Source organism: Mastigoproctus giganteus, chromosome 10, assembly GCF_048544385.1.
Source record: "Mastigoproctus giganteus isolate SK-2022 chromosome 10, ASM4854438v1, whole genome shotgun sequence".
In the NCBI taxonomy this organism is placed as follows: Eukaryota; Metazoa; Arthropoda; class Arachnida; order Uropygi; family Thelyphonidae; genus Mastigoproctus; species Mastigoproctus giganteus.
The window spans coordinates 146,373,432-146,396,413 of record NC_143584.1 but is presented as its reverse complement, the minus strand read 5'-3'; the positions used below and the strand labels follow the sequence as shown (position 1 = coordinate 146,396,413).

The 22,982-nt window shown below is 37.0% G+C and overlaps 1 protein-coding gene across 3 annotated transcripts in view; it reads left to right on the top strand.

The window, feature by feature from the left end:
- Positions 1 to 22,982, top strand: part of LOC150079342 (lanC-like protein 2) — a 168,410-nt gene that overhangs the window by 89,141 nt on the left and 56,287 nt on the right. For all 3 annotated transcript variants that reach the window (XM_090382537.1, XM_090382538.1, XM_090382539.1), the window contains one exon: positions 7,552 to 7,692. In XM_090382537.1, coding sequence (XP_090238663.1) covers positions 7,552 to 7,692 — 141 coding nt within the window. The remainder of the gene's footprint in view (positions 1 to 7,551; positions 7,693 to 22,982) is intronic.

The following is a 22,982-nucleotide window of genomic DNA, read 5'->3' as shown; positions in this document are numbered from 1 at the left end:
TCGAGATAATCTTCTCATTCCCCTGGGGGATTTATATAAAGAGTTTTGACTGTGTGTGCATGTGTGTGCTTTGTTACAGTAGTTTTCATTATGGTCTAAGTTTACAACCTTGTCTCAGAGTCCAGTCTCCACTGCAGTATAGCAAGTAAGTAACCCTTTAGCATAAATTTCCTTATTAACTTGATAAAGTACCTGTATATTCCTTAACCCCTAACTTACTCTTTATATGTTTGGTTTTTTACGAAATTTAAATGTGCAAGATAATGTAGCCCAGATTAAATAGTTTTCTAGCTTTAGTATCTTAAAAACTTTAGAATTATAAAAACCTGTATTAACTCACTGTGTGTATACATTCTTGAGTTTAATTTTACATTTTTCTCTTTCTGTCAACTTGTCTTGAGAATAGAATGCCAGAGCAGATTTGGTACATTGACATCAACTGCAATTTTATGTAGTTAATTGAAATGTGCTTTTGCATAAGAACTCTCTTCATTTCCACCTCTGAATAATAATCAATAAACCATTTCGGTACAAATATGCATGAATTTTTTTTTTTTTTTTTTTTTTGTTACCTTTTGAAATTTAATCTTGGGTATGCAAATGCCACCTTTCTGTGGTATTGTATGGATTGTGCCTGTTTATATATGTAGTATAATTTTATAGCAATAAAGATTTTATACATTAATAAATATTTATTCTTCAAATGGGCATAAATAAATAATAGAGGCTCTTAAAATCAAAATATGCTACGTTCCTGTTATGCTAATTATTTTAAAAAATGACAAAATGATGCAAAAAAGTTAAGCTTATGTAGTATCTGCCATTAAAAAAAAGTCTGTCTGCTCTGGTCGCTCTAACTTTAATCTTGATATAAACAAATATATGTCATTCAGTTTGTTATTTAGTTTTTAGGAGCATTAGCAACTAAGGCCATATTGCTCCGGGATATGCGGTGGTCATTCCCTGACCTTTCCGCATCCTCCGTATTTGGTGGTCACGGGCTTGAACCCCGGTCTAATCAAGAAGCGTGTGCCATGCACTGCTGCTCCTGCCCACCTGGCTACGAAGGTGCCAGGTCATTAAGTAAAGCTCTCATTGATCAGCTTCTGAAATACTGCATTGTTTAACAACTGGCCAATGAGAGCTTTGCTCAGTGGTGTGTATTTGTTTATCAGGATTAAAGTTGGAGTTAACAGAGCATAGCTTCATATTTTGCCTACTTCTTCCAAGGCTTGGTGGCAACTTGTTACAAAAGCTGACAGCTCTTTGTCTGAAAACAAATTTCTTTATATTCAGTTAATAATTATTTTCTTTAACCCCTTCATGGATTATCCCGAGATATCTCATTTTTAGTTTTATAAGTTATTTGGAACTTCACGAAATATCTCGGGATACAATAATACCTGAGCAAACAATAATACCTCCAAATTTAAGATTGAAACGTATTTTCTCGGGCATTTATCTTACTAATTTTGCATTAGCCAGATAAATCTCGAGATTTCTCGGGATTTTCTTACGTCTGGCAGCAGACAGCTGGCTTTCATTTTACTTATATTTACTTATTGTACAGCAATGTTAGAACTGTAGCGCACGTTCCTATGTGTCACCAGTAAGCAAAATAAAATTTGCCATCCTAAATGCTGAATACTGATAAGTGTTAACTAATTAGAAAACTATATTGAAAAATATTTCGGCACCCTCTTGAACTGCCGCCTGTAAGCGATGCTTACCTCGCCTATCCACTTGCAGCGGCTGTGTGTCAGAATGTAGTTAGTTCACGATTATTGCTTGTGGTGGGAGGTTACTGCATATGTGTTCCATTCATTTTTTAAATTTATTTATATAATGAGTAGTGAAGAGTGTTTTTCTTTTCCTTTCTTTTAGCTTGTGCTAATTTATTAAAAAAAATCTGTATAATTTGCAAACTTTTTGAAATACACAAGATAACTCGGGATAGCCCAAATGGGTTAATTACTCCCATGTATTTTATACTAAAATGTTTATAAAAAACACAAAAAATTATACAATGAGTATTCGCATGATGCATACTTTTAATCTGTAAAATAAAAAAAAGTCAATCCGTTATGGCACAGCCGACTGGGCTAGCCGGGTGGGTAAAGTGCCTGCCTGGCAACCCAAAGGTCGCGGGTTCGAATCCCACCTCAGGCTTGGATCAAAGTACTGCAAAAACCTTGGGAGGTGCATTATGGCCACAGAAGCCGATGCGCCAACTACCACCAAAAGAGAAAAAAAAAAAAAAAAGTAATGGCACATTTTCAGGAAAAAAAATTTCTGGGTAGAGGTTAATTTGAATCTTTGTCCTCCTCATTTGCATCATCTTTAAGAGCAGAAATATATATTGTTAAGGTTACCTCAGTTAGATTCTCATGCAGTTGGCTGCTTTTCGGACTTCATAGTCTGCACAACTTGTTGCTCTCCTTTGTATCCTTTCAAAAAAGTCAGTATATTTCCTAAAAATTAGGTTCTAGACTTTAATAAGTATTCAAGATGTGGTCTGACATCTGATATGTACTGTGGGATAAATATCCTGGAAAAATTCCTGTATACCATTGATAGAACACCCATGCACTATTCCAGCAACCGTATTGTCCTGCTCAGAACTTCATGTATTGTTGTGTTATCAGCCTTACACCCTTCTCATCTTTAACTGCTTTGAATGTAATGCCCTCTACTTAATCATATAATATTTAAAAGAGAAAATTAGAGTTACTCTTCCCTTCTTGACCTAGCATCAACTTATTGAACATTAACAGTTTGATCAAGTTGTAGATGTTGTCTGATTGATTTGGACAATGAATATTACCATTTAAAGTACTGAGCTGTTTCATTCTTGTAGTACCAAAAATTTTAGCATAAATTAATAAAATTATATGTTAATATATTAAATCAGTTCAGAAACACAGTTACTTTTCATATTGCTAATATTTTCTTGTTTCTTTTTCCTGCAGCAACATACTTGAAGAATATATGATAGTTGATAAAGGAGTATATTGCTTCAAAAGCTTCTAATATATGTTGTATTATTTTATTGTTTTTATTCTATATTCTCTCATATCTTAATAATCTTTTCACTTTTGGTCTATTGTACTTTATATTTTATAATTGTTATACTTTTAATCTTGTATTTTAATTTGTAATTTTATATTATTGCAGTTTTGTTTCTACTGTTTGTCAGTTACAACAGAATTTGTTTATCGTATATACTAGAAGGATATTTATTATGTTTTATTCTTTTTGTGAAATGAGGTTATTTCATGTGTATGATGGTCTGTTTTTTGTTGTTTTTTACCTGCCATCTAAACTGTTATGTTGTTTTTTACTGTGTAAACTGATATGGCATTTCTCTGTTTTGGATGTAGTTGCATTATATTATCTCTTATCTAAGTATGGGTCTTCTGTAAATCCCATGTGCACATTCATTATTGGATTGGCCTGGGTTACTTGATGCATATAGATGTAGGAAAGGAAAAAACTGACTCGAGTAAATAATGGTCTTTGAGATAACAGAAGAGGAGAAAGAGCAGTATGTACTGGAACTTAAGAACAAGTTTGAGCTTCTGCAGCCTGCTCAAGACCAAGATATAGACGAGGAATATTACAACTTTCTGAAAGTGATAAATCCCAAGAAACCTATAGGCAAAAAGAATTCCAAAGAAGAAAAAATTAGTCAAGAAACACTTGTCATGATGAACCAAAGGCAACAAATGAAGAGCAAGATAAACACTGACAAAGAGAAAATTGAGTATACTGAGTTATGCAAAGCCATTAGAAAGAGACTCAGAGAGGACATAAGAAGAAGATTTAACACAAGAAAAGTAGAACAAGCATTAAGGCGAAACAAAGAGCTCAAATCAGCAGCCATAAGCAGTAATACAGAAAGACAAATGATACTGAAACTGAAGAATAGTGATGGTGTACTTATAAATAGCAGAGAAGGCATAATTCAAATAGCAGAAGACTACTATTGAGAATTATACAAGCGGCGAGGGAATGATACCAGCAGTGGGGAAGATGGATCGCAAATTAGCAACACATACGACATACCCAATATCCTTCCTGATGAGGTAGAACACGCGTTGAAGAAAATGAAGAATCAGAAAGCCCCAGGGGAAGATGAACTTACTGTAGAGTTGTTAAAATTGGGAGGAAGAGACATAACAAAAAAACTGGAAAGGCTCTTCACAAAATGCATTAGAAAAGGTGTGACACCTAAGCAGTGGAATAATGCAATCGTAGTTTTGCTGTATAAGAAAGGAGATAAATTAGAAATTTGAAATTATAGACCAATTAGCTTGTTATCCCACATCTATAAGTTGTTCACAAGGGTCATTACTAACAGATTAGAAAGAATACTTGATGAGAATCAACCGAAAGAGCAAGCTGGCTTTAGGACAGGATTCTCAACAATGGATCACCTTCATGTAATATCACAGCTAATGGTGAAAGCAAATGAATATAAAACACCATTATGCCTGGAATTTGTGGATTATGAAAAGGCATTTGACTCCATACAGCATTAGGCAATGTTTTGGGCACTGGAAAGACAAGGCATAGATACCCCCATATATTATGATTTTGAAGAAATCATAATATATGGGGGTATCTATGCCTTCATAATCATAATATATGAAGAAAATATATGAGAACGCTACCTCCTTTATTAGACTAGACAAAGACAGTAGCAAATTTAAAATCGAGAAAGGAGTTCAACAAGGAGACACATCTCAGAAGATTAGACTGGTCGCAGAAAGGAGTCAATGTGAATGGAGAGTACCTAAACCATTTACGATTTGCAGATGGCATTGTGGTCATAAGCCACGATCCCAAAGAATTAGAGGAATATCTTAATCAGTTATGCACAGTTAGTAAGGATTTTGGACTAAAGATGAATATGGCTAAAACAAAAGTAATGATGAACAAGTATGCCACAGAAAGGGACATAATGATTGAAGGAGCAGTAATTGAAATGGTGGAGTCATATACTTAGCTGGGACAAGTTATTAGCTGTAATAATGATAAATGGCTTGAAGTCAAGAGAAGAATAAATTTTAGATGGATAGCATTCAGGAAATATAGTCACATACTGAAGAGCAATATCCCAGTTTGTCTGAAACGTAAAATAATGAACCAATGTATACTCCCTGCCATGACATGGAAGTGAAACTTGGGCACTCACTAAAAGAATGGAAGAGAAGCTGAGAACTACACAACGAAGAATGGAACAAATTATATTTGGAATCAGACTGTTAGATAAGAAGAGAAACACATGGATTAGGCAGCAAACTCAAGTAAAGGACATTCTTATCAAAACTAAAAAACTAAAATGGTCTTGGGCAGGACACATAGCTCGAAGACATGATGATAGATGGACTAAGAAAATAACAGAATGGTACCCAAGAGGAGCTAGAAGAAAACCTGGAAGACAACAGCGGAGATGAATAGATGAAATTCATGAGTTTGTGGGTAGAAAATGGATGGCCATTGCACAAAACAGAAGGAACTGGAAAGGCTTTCATCCTGCAGTGGATTGAAAATGGCTGATGATGATTTGATGCATTTGTTTATATGACTCAGCAAATGCGTTAACTTGTCACAGAATATCATCCAATTGTTGCATTACTTCGGCCATACACCCTTGGTTTGATTGTTTTTCAAGCATTTTGTTGTTGTTGCTTCAGCAGAATCGAAAATTATCCATATCCTGGCTTATTTACCACGTTAGGATATATAGGTGTTAGACCAAATGGTAAAACTGGCCGTTTATTCTAAAACAATATGGAACATTTCCAGGTGGAGGTTTAATTGCTGCACTCATTGATGCGAACGACTTTTTTTTTTTTTTTTTTTACTGTTTACAATATTAATACTATATATATTCACAAAAAAAATTATTAAAATTTTTTTTTTAAAAATATTGATATTGTATAAATGTAGGTTTATCAAAAAAAATTAAAAGAAAATATTAAAAAAAAAAATAAAGACAAGAAAACATAATCAATTTAAGTTTTAAAAATGTAAAAATGGCGGAATAGTGTGTAAGAACTTTGAGAAAATGTAAAAAAAAAATGCTAACGAAACATTAGAGGAGAGAGATCTAATAGACTAAGAGACCGGAAAGAGACTCTACAACTATAAAGACGGACAGAAAACATTGAAGAAAGAGAAGCAAGATTGGAAATGAGAAGACGGGCGAAATGCCATAAGACTAATTAAATAGAAGTACTGGATGTGAATAATCAACAAGCTGTAATTAACATGGAAGAGCGGGACATAGGAAATATGTGTTACAACTGTGAGTATCGCAATGCAAGATATTGGGGACAAGAGTTAAACACATCGAATGAATACATTAAATGCTGTCATGATGGAAAGGTTTCACTTGACCTACGGTCTGAGACACCTACCCTATTACAAGAGCTGCTTACAGGGGATAACATGTGAAGCAAATAACTACAGAGAACATATAAGAGAGTACAACTCAGCAATGCCATTCACATCAATGGGCGCAGAGATTAAATCATTGCTTGGAAATGGCCCATACTGTTTTAGAATACACGGCCAAATTTACTATTTGATCTCACTGCTGTATCCAAATGAGGCAAATAAGCCAGGATATGGACAACTTTATATTTTCAATTCTGCTGAAGCAACAACAGAACGCTTGAAAAACAATCAAACCAAGGGTGTATGGCCGAAGTAATGCAACAGTTGGATGAGATGCGGCAACAAGTTAACCCATTTGCTGAGCCATATAAACAAATGCATCAAATAACCCGGATTTAGATAAGAGATGATATAATGCACCCTACTTCCAAAACAGAAGTTGGTGCAATATTTGTTGGAGAAGACAGGGAACCATCTGCAAATAGAGACATATGCATATATCTCACAGGTGGCTGCTATAATAATTATATCACTGCTAAAGAAGAATGGTGAAGACTGAGGGATCTAGATTAAACTTTTTATGCCATAATCAGAAAGATGCCATATGTTATGCTGGGTACAACTAGAAGTGTAAAAATGCACCTTATATTGAAAACAATGTTGGCCAATCCCAGAATTGTGTATGTTCTACACCCTCCCAACTTTGCCCATTATGACTTCATATTTCTGAAAATGACGAGAAAGCCCCATAGCCACTGCTTCAAGGCCAGACAAGCAGCTAAAAGAATGGCATTCAGAATGTAATAAGAGAAACATTGGAAAAGTGCAGTGAATTCAGAAGAAAGTCTTTCCAGAGGTCACGTTTGTTTACCTTATATAAGTATAGTTATGCTATAAAAATCAAAGGTTGCAGGGTTATATATCAACATTTTACTGAAATAATTTGATAACTGTGATCATTTCTATTCAAGTTCTGTAACTGGAGGAACTTAAGTGTATGCAATTTTTAAATTATAAAAATCATTCTTTGTCTTTTTTTTTTTTTTTTTTTGAAAAGTCCTCATAATTAGTACATTAGAGACTGATTCAAAATTACTATAAAACTATATCATTTCATATAATTTTAATGAAAATATTGTGTGTTAGGTTGTTTCTGCAATACTCAAGTCAGGTCAGAATTTATCTTTGAGGTTAAAACATCATTGTCCTCTCATGTATGAATGGCATGAAAAATCATATTTAGGAGCTGCCCATGGACTTTCAGGAATTCTTTATATGTTATTACAGGTTAGATGGACTTCTTTTTTTTTTTTTTTTTTTTTTCCAATTTAATTTGAAATTAAACTGTACCAGTTACAAATTTAAGAAAGCAATTAGAAATTTTTTCATATTGTGTACAACTTATTGTACACGATATGAAGTAAAATACTGAGTAAAAAATAAAACTTTATATATAAGAAAATTATTCTCTCTCTCTCTCTCTCTGTTTTCTTTTAACCATTTGACTGAGCCGTATACACTCAGTCAGATTTTATCCAACAATGACAATGTGTCTGCTGTTTTTAGCTTTTTGACTTTAGTAAACCTTTTTAGTCACATTTAAAAAATCTTATTATTATAGTTACTTGTTTACTGATATTTATCTTTTAGTTTATACTTGTTTTCATACCTTGACTTAGTGACCTAAATCATTAGGCCACTGAAAATTTTACTTTTTATGACCAGGTTTTGGCGCATTATAGCCTTAGTCGCTAATGCGCCAATAAAACCCAAGCAACAACAACAACTCTCTGTTTTCAGAACAGCATGAACCTGCATTACTTTGCTGTTTCTTAAAAATTCTGAAGTGAAGTGCTAGTAACTTTAGTTAATAATTTATTTAAATTGCAAATAAGCAATTCTTAGTTTAAAAAAAAAAAAAAAAAACACTACTCCTTTACCAAATAATTCTAATGGTAGTTAAGAAAAGCATATTTCTGAGGAAGAAATTCTTGAAGCATAAAGGTTTTAGCATATATCACTTTGTAGAAACTTAATTTTCACTTGACATATCACTAATTTGTATTGATGATTTATTGTAAACTCCATTGACCTGGTGGTCGTGCCAGAGTATAAACAAGAACAAACAAACAAAATCTCTTTATTTTTTTCCTAGCTTAGTTTCCTGTCTCTCCTCACACATCATCTGAAAGGTATTGCCTCCATAGCCAGGTGGGAAGGAACAGCAGTGTGTAGCACATGCTTCTTGATTATACCGGGGTTTGAACCCATCACCACCAAATATGGAGGATGCAGAAGAGTCAGAGAATGACTACCGCATATCCCCGGAGCAATATGGCCTTAGTTGCTAATGCTGCTTAAAAAAAAAAAAAAAAAAAAAAAAAACCAAACCTGAAAGGTATTTGAGGATCATTAATTTACTTAATTTTTCAAGTCTTACCATTTTATAATGCTCCTCTAGAGATCTGTGTTTTTTTTTTATTTCTGGTTATTAGTATGGAACTTTTGTAAGGTCCAAGTGACAGCAATGAGAAGTTGTCATCCATTTGAATTTGTTTAGTTGCTAACAATCCCAAGTAAATTTAGTGAGTGCTCCTTGCTCAACAAGGTTGCTCTCACAGTGGATTTTGCAGTCAGGTGTAACTGAAAATATGTAGTGCCCACCTTATTCTTCCCACCTTCAGACTTCTTCCTCTTTCCTCAAATTAAGAAACACTTACAGGGCTACAGATTTCAGGCTGATGAAGCGAAAGCCCTGGTTTCCTTCTAGAAGTGAAAAGTTTGTTCAATAGGCCCAAAAGAATATATCCATAGATGGGGAAAAATGTGTAACTCAAAAAAAAATGTCTAACTCTTCTACATAGAGAAAGATCAAATATTTTTAGGTGAGGGTAAATACTTTATTGACTTCCCCTCATTTATGAAAAGTGCAGGGATTTGTTTGCAACAAGCATACTTGACTCCATGTGCCTCCTTTAATTAAAAACTGTAGTTTTCATAGGCAGGATAGAAACATTGCATTGTCTGTTTGTGAAGGTATAGCCATTCTGTTGGCCTTCCAGACATCCCCCTTAGAGACATCTTGGAAGAAGTGACCATAGGAATTTCAATAACTCTTATCTCAGTATACCTTTCTTCAAATCTGACATATATTCTTAAAGAACTCAGTGCACTTATAATTACCGACTCCTTTCTGCTTATTAGGCAACTTAATGGACATTCATCCTCTGTGGGGATCTTCCCACATGGATAATAGAGGGCAAATAATTGAAACATTATTAGATAAGCATAGCTTTACCCTGTTAAATATCAGTTCCCACACCTGAATCATTTTTGCACAGGAACCACTTCAGCCATAGATCTCTCCATCTGTTCCATCATCTTCCAATTATGTGTAACCTCCAAACAGCAATCAAATTTAAATCAGGGCATCAAATAACATGGAAAATTGCCAAGTTAGACTGGGGTAGCTAGTCCTCTTCTGTATCTTTTGATGAATAGATTATCCAATTTCATTCCACTGATAAGGCTAAACCTCACAAGCCAAATATTTGCTGCAGTTCTCACTGCTGTGCCACAATCTTCTTACAGCACAGTGGATGTGGTATATTAACCATGCTTGCAATAAAGTAAAACATGAAAAGAACAAAGCATGGAACTTATTTTTGTACTTCATAAACTACAAGAAACTTAAAACTAGAGCTCAGCTAATTAGATGCAAAGCCAAGAATAAATCTTGGATCTTATTTGCCTTCACAATTACAAAAGAGATGAACAGCAGATTGATCTGGAAGAATTTTTAAATTGTAAGGGATGAGATCTTTCCAAATCTGGTGGGATAATGAATGCCTAGCTGAAGCCTTTGCCAAAGTATCTGCTACAACTTCATAAGATTCGTAGTTCCAACAAATCAAAGCAACAACAGATGGCGCACTATGGCCAATACACCTAATAAATTCACAAATAAACAACAAACAAACAACAGCAACAACAGAAAAGTATATCATAAATTTTAAAACCAGCCTCTCTCTCTCTCTCTCTCTCTCTCTCTCCCCCCTACTCCTTTACAGTATCTGAGTTAAAAGAATCCCTAAATAAAACATTCAATAACATTACTGGCTCAGATGGAATATATTACCTCACGTTACAAAAACTAAATGAAACATCTCTGTCCTCTTTATTGACCTTTACGCAGTTGAATATTCAGTGAGAATTCTTATTCTTCTTCATGGAAATATTCAATTATTCTTGTTATGCCTGGGAAAGAATAGTCATCTCTGGATAGCCATTGACCTATTTCTTTTACCAGTTGCTTAGCATGTTTGCTGTCCCCTCCCCAAACACAGATATGCATCCATTCAGTTGTGGTTAATAAATGCATGGCACATGGAATGAACAACTGATTGATATTAGCACACTGATTGAACTATGGGGTTGTTGCATGATGGCTGGAATTTTTCTTGGTGTCAATCGCACTGTCTGGAGAGTACTATTTATAGCACTTTCCATACAATGCAATTGATTCTTGCATGATGTATACAGCTTAAAAGCTGTATACATCATGCAACCAGGTATACAGCCAGTTCATAGTTTCATATGTTCTTTTGCTTATATTGTTTAAGTTATTTTATCTAGTTTAGTATTTTCCACAAAAAGAAAAGTTAAAATTTTTGAAAATTATGCTTGCTGAATTCTTTGGTTTGAAAAAATAGTAAAAAATTTTACCCTAAAGGGATGTTATAACGAGAAGAGAAGTGCCCTAAGGAACATCAAGGATCCTTGCAAATATAAAAAGCAGTGAACGTGTTAAGCAAGATCCCAGAAAAGATAGTGCTTAAGTAGCTCAAATGATTTCTTGAATCTGAAGCACTAATAAATCAAAAATCAGATGACTTTAGATGAAACAGGTGCTCATTTGATTTTGTGGTCAAAGCCAAAGTCAACATTCACAGTGCTTATATTAGGAATGAATGTTTAGTCATGGTAAGCTATGACACAGAAAAAGCCCTTGATTCCACATGACTATATTTTCAGAGATCTTTACACCCTAGGATCACAGGGATATCTGTCACTCTTAATCCAGAAGTTCCAGTATCAAACATTTCTAGCGTATTATTGAAAGGTACTTTCTCAGACTTACACTCAGGGAGATATTCTTCAAGGACCAAAATATTTACTGCTACACTTTTTGCCATCAAATAAACACCATAATACAAGATATTCCAGCTGTTACAGAAACATATCTGTATACTGACAATCTTAAAATGTTTACTGTCACTTTGCATAATATAGACACTATCAAAAGCCAACTTAGAGTCTCGATAAACAAAATATAACTCTGGAGGTCAAACAACAGATAACATCTTTCTGGAAAAGGTTTTCTGTTTCTCGAACCTGAATTATGGCTGGAATATTACATTATTCCATTTTCTAATGGTACCTATTTTCTAGGTTTAATAATTTACAATAAACTCAAACTTTCAAACTGTGTTTTAAAAAACGGAATATTCTCAGAGCTCTTTTTTCTGAGGCATAGAGTGCTGGTAGGAACACCCTGCTTCATTTTTTTCCTGTGCTAATCAGGTCTCAATTAGATTATGGTGCTCTTGTATATGATTCTGCTAAAGAAAGTACTCTCATACAGCTCAACACTATACATCACAGGATACCTCTAGGTCAGGGGTGGGCAACTTTTTTCGTCAGCGGGCCGAATGAAATTTTCGTATCATGATGCGGACCGGAATAGATTGAACGATTTAATAAAAAAAATCAGAACCTAAAAAATGTTATATTACTTGAATTACCAAATTATTAATGTATTTTTAAAAAAAATATCTGAATGTCCAATTATCATTGAAAATGCGGCATTCCGCATCAATTTTTCTTTTTTTTTTAATTGGCTCATTTTATGGGCTATAAATTATATTAAATTAAAAATTGTAATAATTAGAAAAGGCATAAAACATAAAATATCTCTCACCAATATTATTTTTTTCAATAAGAAGTCAAACCCAAAGGAACTTCGTTCGATCGATGCTACAATAATAATTAGGAAATAACTCTTTGACGCTGCGTAGAATCGCTTGGTTACTGTTGTACTGGCCGCGATTCCCGATTGAACCGAATTAAGCCGAACATTTACGGCGAGTGTAGTCAGGTATGGATTTTCTATATTTATGCATTTACCGAGGGGACCGGATTCAACATCGTCGCGGGCCGGATGTTGCCCACCCCTACTCTAGGTGCTTGTTGAATGTCCCCTGTCCAAAGCATATACAGAAACTCCCCGACTTACATAATAGTAATAGTAGTAGTAGTAGTAGTGGCATGTGATGCAAGAAAGCAAGTGTATGAGCTTATGCAGCATCAGCCAAAAAAAAAAAAAAATCACACCATTCCCTCCAAATGCCTGTCCAGTTCCTCCTTAAATTTATTCAACCTATCAACTTCCACAACGACAGATGGACGTTTGTTCCAGCAATTAACCACCCGCTGGCTAAAGGCAAATTTCCGCACATATATTCTACATCTGTCTTTTCTTAATTTGAATTTATGCCCCCTTAGGTTCGTAATCTGAACAAGTGGAAGGATCCCATCAGAATTCAGCATGCTCAACCCATTCAAGGCCTTATATACCTCAATCAGATCATCGCGCAGGTGCCTAGTCTCCAGCCACTGCAATTTGCAGAACTTAAGCCTCTCTTGGTAAGAGGATCCCTTCATTCCCCTCACCAATCTTGTTTCCCTTCTCCGTACATGCTCAAGTAAATCTACATCCTTCCTAAAATGAGGCCTCCAGACCTGTACACAGTACTCAAGGCGTGGCCTGACCATTGCCTTATACAGAGGGATAAACACCTCCTTTTCCCTGCTAGCAAAATTCCTATATATCATTGACAAAACCCCATGACCTGCCCTGGCAGCCTGTCTGCATTGCTCAGAAAACTTCATATCTGACTGCACAATTACTCCCAGGTCTTTTTCATTTTCTACCACCTTAAGTGTAGTACCACACAGTTGGTACGTTTCTCTGGGATTACTTCTACTCATATGCAGTACTTTGCATTTGTCAAGGTTAAACTTCAGTTGCCACTTCTTAGCTCATCTGCCCAAATTATCTAGATCCTGTTGCAGTAGCACACTGCCATTACTGTCATTAACAATCCTGCCAACCTTTGTATCATCTGCAAACTTCGACATTAAGCCTGATATACCTTCATCAATATCATTGATAAATATACAAAACAGCAGTGGACCTAACACCGAACCCTGTGGGGCTCCACTAATAACATTAGTCCAAGAAGAGCAGCACCCATTGATTACCACCCTCTGTCTTCTCCCACTTAACCATCCTTTTATCCATTGTAGCAACTTACCCTTAATACCATTCTGCTCCAATTTGTACAATAGTCTTCCATGCGCAACAGTGTCAAAAGCTTTCCTGAAATCAAAATTATTTTTTGCATCCAGTTCCTTTGTAACCACATCATAATATCTTATCAGATTTGTCAGACAAGACTTTCCCTTAACAAACCCATGCTGTGTCTGAATTATTGATGCAGTCTTGTCTAGATGATCCTGCAATGCATCTTTAACCAGTGACTCCATTATTTTACCCGGAACAGAAGTTAAACTAACTGGTCTGTAATTACTCGTGTCACCATTCGATCCTCCTTTGTGAATTGGGGATACATTTGCACATCTCCAGTCCGTGGGAACCTCCCCTGAGTCCAAGGACGCTCTCATGATTATGGCTAAGGGTTTGCTTAGTTGCTTTGCCGCCTCCTTTAATATAACTGGATAGATCCCATCCACACCAGGTGCTTTTGTTATGTTTAACTTCAACAATTTCTCCTCCACTTTGCTTTCAGTTATTCCAAAATCATTAAGTATCCTGCTACAATTTGATAACCTTCTGCCATTTTCAAGCTTTAATAATTTCTCATGTGTGAATGTAGATGCAAAATATTCATTCAGTTTGTTTGCTATCTGAGCAGAATCATCAACAGTCGAACCATCGATGTCAAGTGGACCAATTAGATTCATCCCCTTCCTTTTACAGTTTATATAAGTAAAGAAATCCTTGCTGTTTTTCTTAGCATCTTTTGCCAAGGATTTCTCGTAAACTGCCTTCGCCTGCCTAACCTCCTTTGTCACCTGATTACAGACTAGCTTATATCTGCCAAAGGCTTCTGAGTCGCTTGATAATTTATATGCATCCCATGCATTTTTCTTCTCTATTACGAGTCTCATTAGTTGATTAGATAACCATTTAGGCCTAAACCTTGAACAATATTTCTTAATAGGTATGAAACTTTTAGTAGCTTCCACGATTAATTCCTTAAATGCTACCCACTTTGAATTTACTGTTGGTAACATAGTCAGTTTATCCCACTGTACAGAATTTAAAAACTGTCGGAGACCACTGTACTCACCTTTACGGAAGCAAAAACCCTTTCCTTTACCCCGGATGGTAATTATAACTTTAAGTAAATTCCACATCAGTACAGTGTGATCACTGCCACCTAGTGGTTCCTTTATCTGCAAATTCTTAATACACAAATGATCACTGCTGATAACCAGATTAAGAGTATTACTTTCTCTGGTTGCCTCTCGAACATGCTGCTGTAGAAAACAATCATCCAATAAATCCACAAAAGTCTGACTAGTGTGTGAGTGACCAACCCACAAGTTCCAGTCAGTATCTGGGAAGTTAAAATCCCCCATTATAAGACATTCCATTTTACTAGCCCACTCTATTTCTCTGTACAATTGTTCATTGTACTCATTCGAGTCATTAGGCCTATAACACACTGCTACTCTTATTTTTGCTTTCGCAGTGCTTATGTCACACCAAACTGACTCAACAGTGCACTGTTCATATATATCAACTGGATGCACTTCTTTTGATTTTATGTTTTTTAACAGCATAACACCTCCTCCCTTTCTATCCTGTCTATCCTTTCTGGTCACAATGTACTCCCCAAATTCCAGTTCAGCATTCCTTATATCTGTGTGACACCACGTCTCTGCTATCCCAACAATATCCGCCTTTGATGTCTTGACCAACACTTCAAATTCATCAAATTTATTTACTGTACTTCTAGCATTGGTATACATGCAAGCATACATGCTCCTACTCCTATTCTTAGTTACCCTAACACATCCCATATACCCACCTATTTCAGGATGACTGCCATCCGTCCCTGAAACCTCCAACACCCCACACTCCAGGTCACTACTTATTCTAATAGAAGTTGTGCAAGAATCACCTTCACCTCTGCCTACGGCTACTGTTAAACTATTAGTCCTTGTATCCCCCCAAGCTATCAGTTTTCCGACCCACCTAACACTGCCTCGATAGCATCAGCAAATATTCTTGCACCCTTTCTATTTAAGTGTATCCCATCCCTATACAAGCAGTCTCTCCTGTTAACAAGTACAGTCCAGGCTGAAAAAATTCTACCCCTTGAGCCTTGCACATTCTTTCCAGGGCCGAATTGATCGACAAGGCTCTCATCATATACTCCCTTCTATTGTGTGTGGGCAGAATTGCAGACACTTTCAAATTCAACCCTAATTCTCGGCTTTTGTTCAACAGTGACCTGTACTTGTTAAGTAATTCTGCCGGTCTCCTACTCCTAATATCATTAGTGCCAACGTGTATAACTATATCACCTTTTGTGCCCTTAAAAGATGATATCTGCTCTACGTCATCAACCTTTGCCCCTGGCAGACATACCCTGGTCCTGTTCCACCTATCCTTTTTACAAAGCATGTTTCCCGTTTCCCTGACAATAGAATCACCAACAACTACTAGTTCCTGTGGGACCAGCGCATTCTGCCTTGGGGGTTGCTGCTGTGTTGCGTGATGACCAAGTGCAAGTTCTGCCGTTGATGTGGGCAGCTGAGAGCCTGATGGGCCCCTCAATTTAGATCTTTCGAGGGCATCCACCCTGTCCTTCAAGCTCTCATATAGGCCCATAACAACGCTGAGTTGTTGCCTGATTTCCTTACACTCCTTACATCGCGCACACACAAAGACATCCCCCATGGCAATGTCATGTTCTGTTCCAGAGAGTTCGGCAAACATTTCACAAGTTGCACATTTTTTTAGGCTGTGATGCATTGGAGAATCGACCCCCTCAGTTCTCCCCCGAGTCACAGCCCTCCTGCCACTTTGTGCCCGTTGCTTTACTGCTCTAGTTTGGGGCATGATACTTTAAATTAATAAAATCAATAAATTAAATTAATTAAATGTCAATACTACGCTATCTAATAGAAACAGTGAAGCGTATTACTCTATAAATTATATGATAGAGCTACCTAACTACCTCAATTAAAATTTGAATTCCCTACCACTATATACAAAAACAATGGCTGCAAGATTCGAACGAAATAACGGTTTTACGTATATTAAGTATTACGTATATCTACAAAAACTGTTTATCTAAATTAAAATAAAAATAACCAGCGTAACTATAACTATAAGACTACTTATTAAGTACAATATAAAATAACAATTATGTAAATAAAAAGGCAAACACTTATCGTTTTTTTTTGGAGCCTGCAACTGACAGCTGTAATTTTTAAAGAGAGTCAGCGCGCTCTTTACTCGACTTTACGTAAGTTTTTGCTGGCCAGTGCAAACTTAAAAAAAACGTTGATACGTATTTTGCATCCCTTAGGAATAAATGGAGGTAGTGTGAAAATATCGGTAATGTGAACCCAATAGCACATTGTTTTTTTTTTTTTTTTTTTTTGGGTAATTGGTTCCAAGATCTCGGGAGTTTAAATTTTTGCTATATAACTAAGCTATTTATCTCTCTACAAGGTTATTTTTATAATGGAAATTTCGCTACACTTTCATGGTTATCATATGTTCCATTATAAGGATCAATTTTGAATACCTTTGTTATATTTTTCTAAAACAATTCTCATTTTCCGGTTTATTGGGCTTTTCTGTAAGCGCAATTGTTATAAATGGGTAGTAAACTTGATCTTATTGCATTTGTGGTAATACCGATAACTGGAATTATGTGGGTTTATATGTTATGGTATTATGGTGAAACGAGTTCCCCTTCACTGAAATCTTCAATCATATAAAAAACATAAATAAATTTTCAGAATCTTCTTTTCATTCCTATTTACTTATTACAATAATGAAGGGAAAGGGACCAACAGAAAGTGCTGGCAGTGCCAGGAAATAAAACAAAATTGATTTAGAAATGAAGATGAAAATTATTAAGAAGTACGAAGCAGGACAAAGTTTGTCATCTGTTACACAGGAATTAGGCTTCGCTGCTTCAACAGTGAATACTATTTTATAGGACAGTGCACGTATAAAAGAACGTGTTAAAGGATCAACACACTTAAGATCAACAGTGATCACAAAACAGCGTTCAGGTGCTATATCGAAGATATAGCACCTGATATGGATGGAAAATATGAATATATGGATATGGATGGAAAATAATATGGATGGAAAATCAGATTCAGAAACGAGTGCCCCTGAATCCAATGGCCATTCAAGCAAAAGAAAAAAGTATTTATGAAGATATTAAGGATAAGTATGGCGAACCCCAAGCCAAGTTTGTGGCAAGCAATGGGTAGTTTAATAGGTTCAGGCATTACGCTGGTTTCTAAAACATTAAAGTATGCGGTGAAGTGCAGAGAAATTTTGTGATGTGTAAAAAAAAAATTATTGATGAAGGCGGCTATTCAATGCAGCAAATTTTTAACGTTGACGAGACTGCTCTGTATTGGACAAAAATGTCGGATTGAACATACATTGCCAAAGAGGAAAAGACAATGCCAGTTTTCAAGGCTTCAAAAGATAGGGCTATGCTCTTTCTTGGGGCTAATGCAGTGGGCGATTATAGATTAATACCACTGCTTGTGTACCATTCTGGAAATCCTCGTGCATTTAAGGGCATCAATAAAGCCACCCTACCCACGCATTTCTGATCGAACCAGAGAGCATGGATAACAGTATCTCTCTTTGAGGATTGGTTTAAATGCTGCTTCATTCCCAAGATTGAAAAATATTGTAAAGAGCACGATGTTCCTTTCAAGATTTTGCTTCTATTAGATAATGCTCCTGGACATTCTATGCATCTAGATGATTTCAATTTGAATGTGAGAGTCATATTTCTATCACTAAACACAACTTCACTTATCCAATCTATGGATCAGGGTGGTATTTTGAATTTAAAAGCATACTATTTACGCACAACATTTGCTCAGGCATTGTCTGCAGTAGACGGTGAGAAAAATTTTACGTTAAGAGACTTTTGGAAATATTACAATATTTACCACGGCATCTTAAACATTAATAAGGCCTTGGGCAGAAATTACTAAAAGTTGTTTAAATGACGCATGGAAGAAAATATGCCCACGGCACATAAAAGGCTTTGAAGGGTTTGAAAAAGACGAATCATGTGATGAGGTTGTAGAGCTACTTCAGTTGGAGGTTATTACCAAAGACGTGGAGAAGTTAGAGGAAGAAGAGAAGGAATTATTTAACGAAGAACTTATTGATTTGCAGGCAGCGGTAGTGAAAGAAGAAAATGCTGATGAAGCTCAAGATGAACCAAATAAGGAGCCGAGACGCTTCATCATCAGAGAGATGGCAATGGCGAGGTTTGAGAAGATGGATCCTGACAGCGAATGATTCTTAAAAGTTAACAGAGGGGTGATTGATATGCTTGCTTTGCTACAAAGAAATCTACGATGAAAAGAAAAAGCCACCGTCCAGTCATCCATTAATATATTCTTTCGTAAGGTTAAGCGGCCAATCCCTTCTAAATCTCCACGGCCCTCAACCTCCACAGCGGTGTACTTATTAGATGAAGACGCTGATTCTGGCAGTGATGCTCGAGAGGTAAAACTTACTGATGTTATGCCTGTCTCCTCTCTTATTTTCTAATTTTGAAATTTTTTTTAAATTGAATGCTTTTGTAATCTTTCTTGTGCATGAGATAAAAAATTGAATAAATACAATAAATAATTCTATTCTCGTGTTCATCGATCATGTCTTTTTTGATTCAATCAATTTAGCGAGCACAGTTGCATGGAGGAAATTTCGACTTATGTAAAATCCGACTTACATAGAGCTCTGCAGAATGAACCCTTACGTTAATCACGGAGTGGCTGTACATAAAGCAAATAAACTGCCACTTCACCTTTGGAGGGAAATCATGTTATTTAATTATGCAGCAAAAATTTAGAACTTTCCACTCCATCTTATCTGGCCATACTTCTTTGATGATCAATCGAGCAATTATTATGCATGTAAACTCAATAGAAATAGGCCTACCTGACTTCAATTACAGGACTTAATGAATAGTTGGAATAATATAAAATAGACAACATATTTCAGGACACAGGTGTATCTATTCTTTTATTGCCCAGACATACAACTCTCTGTGTTGATTATATTCAGCAATTTGGAAAGCATTCTTTATCAAATCAGATGCATGTAACCCACTCATTTGCCAATTAACACTACCTTCAAATATACACAAATGGTTTGAAGATGGGAACAGTAGTGGCATACCCTTACTTTTCTATCTGTGTTTCCTGGTCAAATACAGTATCTATTCAGCCAAACTTATGCAATTCTGTTGGTCTTAAAAAATATCAATTCTGCTTCTAACCAACAAATCATAATATACACTCATGAGCCAAAGCATTATGACCACTTAACTAATAGCATGTTGGGCCACCTTTCGAGGTGATAATTATTTGCACCCAGCGTGGCACTGACTTCACAAGATTGCAGATGGTATCCTGGACCAGCTGGACAGAAGGACATCCCAGAGTTCAGCAATGGAGCAAGGCCCTGGCAAATACTGCATTCCACCGCATCCTGAAAGTGTTCGATGGAATTGATGTTGGGGAATTTGTTGACCAGGGGAACACACAAAATGCTTGGACGTGATCCTTGAACCATTCCTGCAAAATACAGGCCTTGTGACGCAGGGTATTGAAAGAATGAATCTAATGCCATCTGAATACACAGTTGCCATGTAGGCAACTTCACTAGATGCTTTCCTTCCAGGTAGGGCAAAACTTGTCTGAAACAACACTGAGGTGCATAGTGTGCATAGTGTTTCCTGTGGTTTCCCACATCTGTGCCATATGTACACTTTGAAGAAATACAGTACTGTAAATGCTAGAAAAGTGTTGTGTTGAATGCGTAGTGTTATGTTGGGTTCTGTTATTATGTCCTGGCATTTGGTCGGGGCCCCTGGTGGGACCCCATGTTGCCTGCACACACACCACTAGAAGGTAGCCAGGCTGCCCGTTATTCTCTGGCTTGTCTCCACCAGGATCATCTGAGCTTCCTGGATGGGAACAAAAAAACCTGTTAAGGTAGAGTGTGGAGTTTAGAGTCAAGAGGGGGGGGGAAGACAGAAAATTTGGGGATGAGAGGGAAGGCATCATCAGGCAAAAAGGAGAATGGGATAGGGAAGAAAAGTAGTGGCGCAAGGGTGCACCACTGTGATCACCATTTGGCACATTTTTCTTCAGAATCTCTTCATGTAGTCCCGTTGTAGTGGGCTCATGACCAACGGAGCTATGCGTCCAATAGCAATGTTTGGTCCAAATTTAGGAGTCAGGTCTGGAAGAGTTTGATTCCGGTAATAGTCCAATTTTGGGAGTCATGTTCGATAGTCGCATTTAAGGCAAGTAGCCAGATCTTTTATGGTTGATTTGGTGATATCATTCTTCTCTTCAAGTCTGTGTTCAGGTCTAGATCTCATGTTCAGTCCCAGTATTGGGTTGTCAGAGTCAGTAGTGATTTCTCAGTTTGGTGGTAAGGTTCGTAAAAAAAAAAAAAAAAAAAAAAGAGATCTTGACTGAAGGAAGTAAATGTCTTGTCTTCTTTGTTCTGGAGTAGTTGGTGCTTACAATTCTTGGGGAGATAATGTATTTTTGTTATGAGATTACATCTGAGTTCCTCATAAATCTTGCATACATTAGGTGGTCCTAGGACTCTTGGGACCCAGTGGCAGAGTGGGTCTTCCTTCAGTCCTAGCACGCGGAATTTCCCTTTAATTGATCCATGACCTGCCAGAAGGTAGGTGGCATGCAGGCTGGGGGAGAACCATGGTGGTAATTTTGGGAATATATGGTCAATGGCCAGGAGGAATTTCTTTGTGATGCTGCCTTTGGTTGAGGTAGACCATTTGTTTTGCCACACCTGCTGAAGGTGCTCAGTGAGGCGTCTTTTTTCCATATTTCTGTTATTGGCTGGGTCTGTCGTGTATTCCAGGAGGGTGGTGGTGGTTGTGATTATGGTTCCTTTGGAGAGATGTTAGAGAAGGCCAGTTCTAACCAACTCCATATCCAGCGGCAGTGCTCCAGCAAGAACCTGGAGTGCATCTGTGCTGATCTTGCACAGATGCACTGGTGAGGAGGATATTCTGTTGTGGCAAGTTTTCTTCTGTCTGCTGCAGTAGTGGCTTTGGTGTACCATATTGGTGAGGCATACGTAGGGACATTCCTAGGGTATATGGCACTTGGGTGCCATTTGAAATTTGGCATCCCCTTTAAAATTTTCTTCATATGTGTACATAAGTTTCAGGTTTTCAGACGCCCCTTGAATGTTGCCACCTGGGTGCAGTGCACCCCTTGCACCCTTGGGACAGCTGTCCCTGGATATATATAATGGCTGGCAGAAATATTGCATTGTAGAATAGGGTCAGAGTCGACACTTGAAACCTCAGTCCCCGTGGGCGACCCTGGCCACCATTGCCAAGTAGTTTTGGATCTTTTTTTTGTAGTTCCGCCGACTGGGCTAGCCGGGTGGGTAAAGTGCCTGCCTGGCAACCCAAAGGTCGCGGGTTCGAATCCCGCCTTGGGCTTGGATCAAAGTACTGCAAAAACCTTGGGAGGTGCATTATGGCCACAGAAGCCGATGCGCCAACAACTACCAAAAAAAAAAAAAAAAAAAACTTTTGTAGTTCCAGATGCAGTGTGAAAGGGAAATTTCTGTCCAGGATCACACTCAGGTATCTGTGGCAAACGTTCTAGTAGTTCCTTGAATTGTAATTTGGGGTGGACTGGTGATACATAGGTTTCCTTTAAGGAGGATGGAGTTAGTTTTGTCTGACAATATTTTCACATGGTTTTCACTAGCCCAGTATTGCAGAGTAATTAGGGCTCTGCCATTATTTCTAGTTGCGATCTGGAGTCAGCTGCAAGCGTCAAGACCAGGTCACCTGCAAAAGCCTGAGTTTAAACTTCCTGTAGGTTCACATGTAGAAATTCAACAAGGACTATATTCCGGAGGAATGGGCCCGGAACAGAGCCCTGGGGACAATCTCTATAGACCTGTCGCTTTACTTGACTATATGGTGCTTTGACAAAAATGCCTCTTTGTGTGAGGTACATTTTGATACAGTTGTAAAGATTTCCTGGTAGCCTTGCAGCCCGGAGTCAGCCGAGGATGTTTGACCACCAAAGTGAGTCAAACACCCTGGCGAAGTCAACTGAGATGACTAAGAAATACTCTTTGGGCATATTTGTGGCAGCTGTGATAATTTTTTTCCAAGGTGACTATAGGGGAC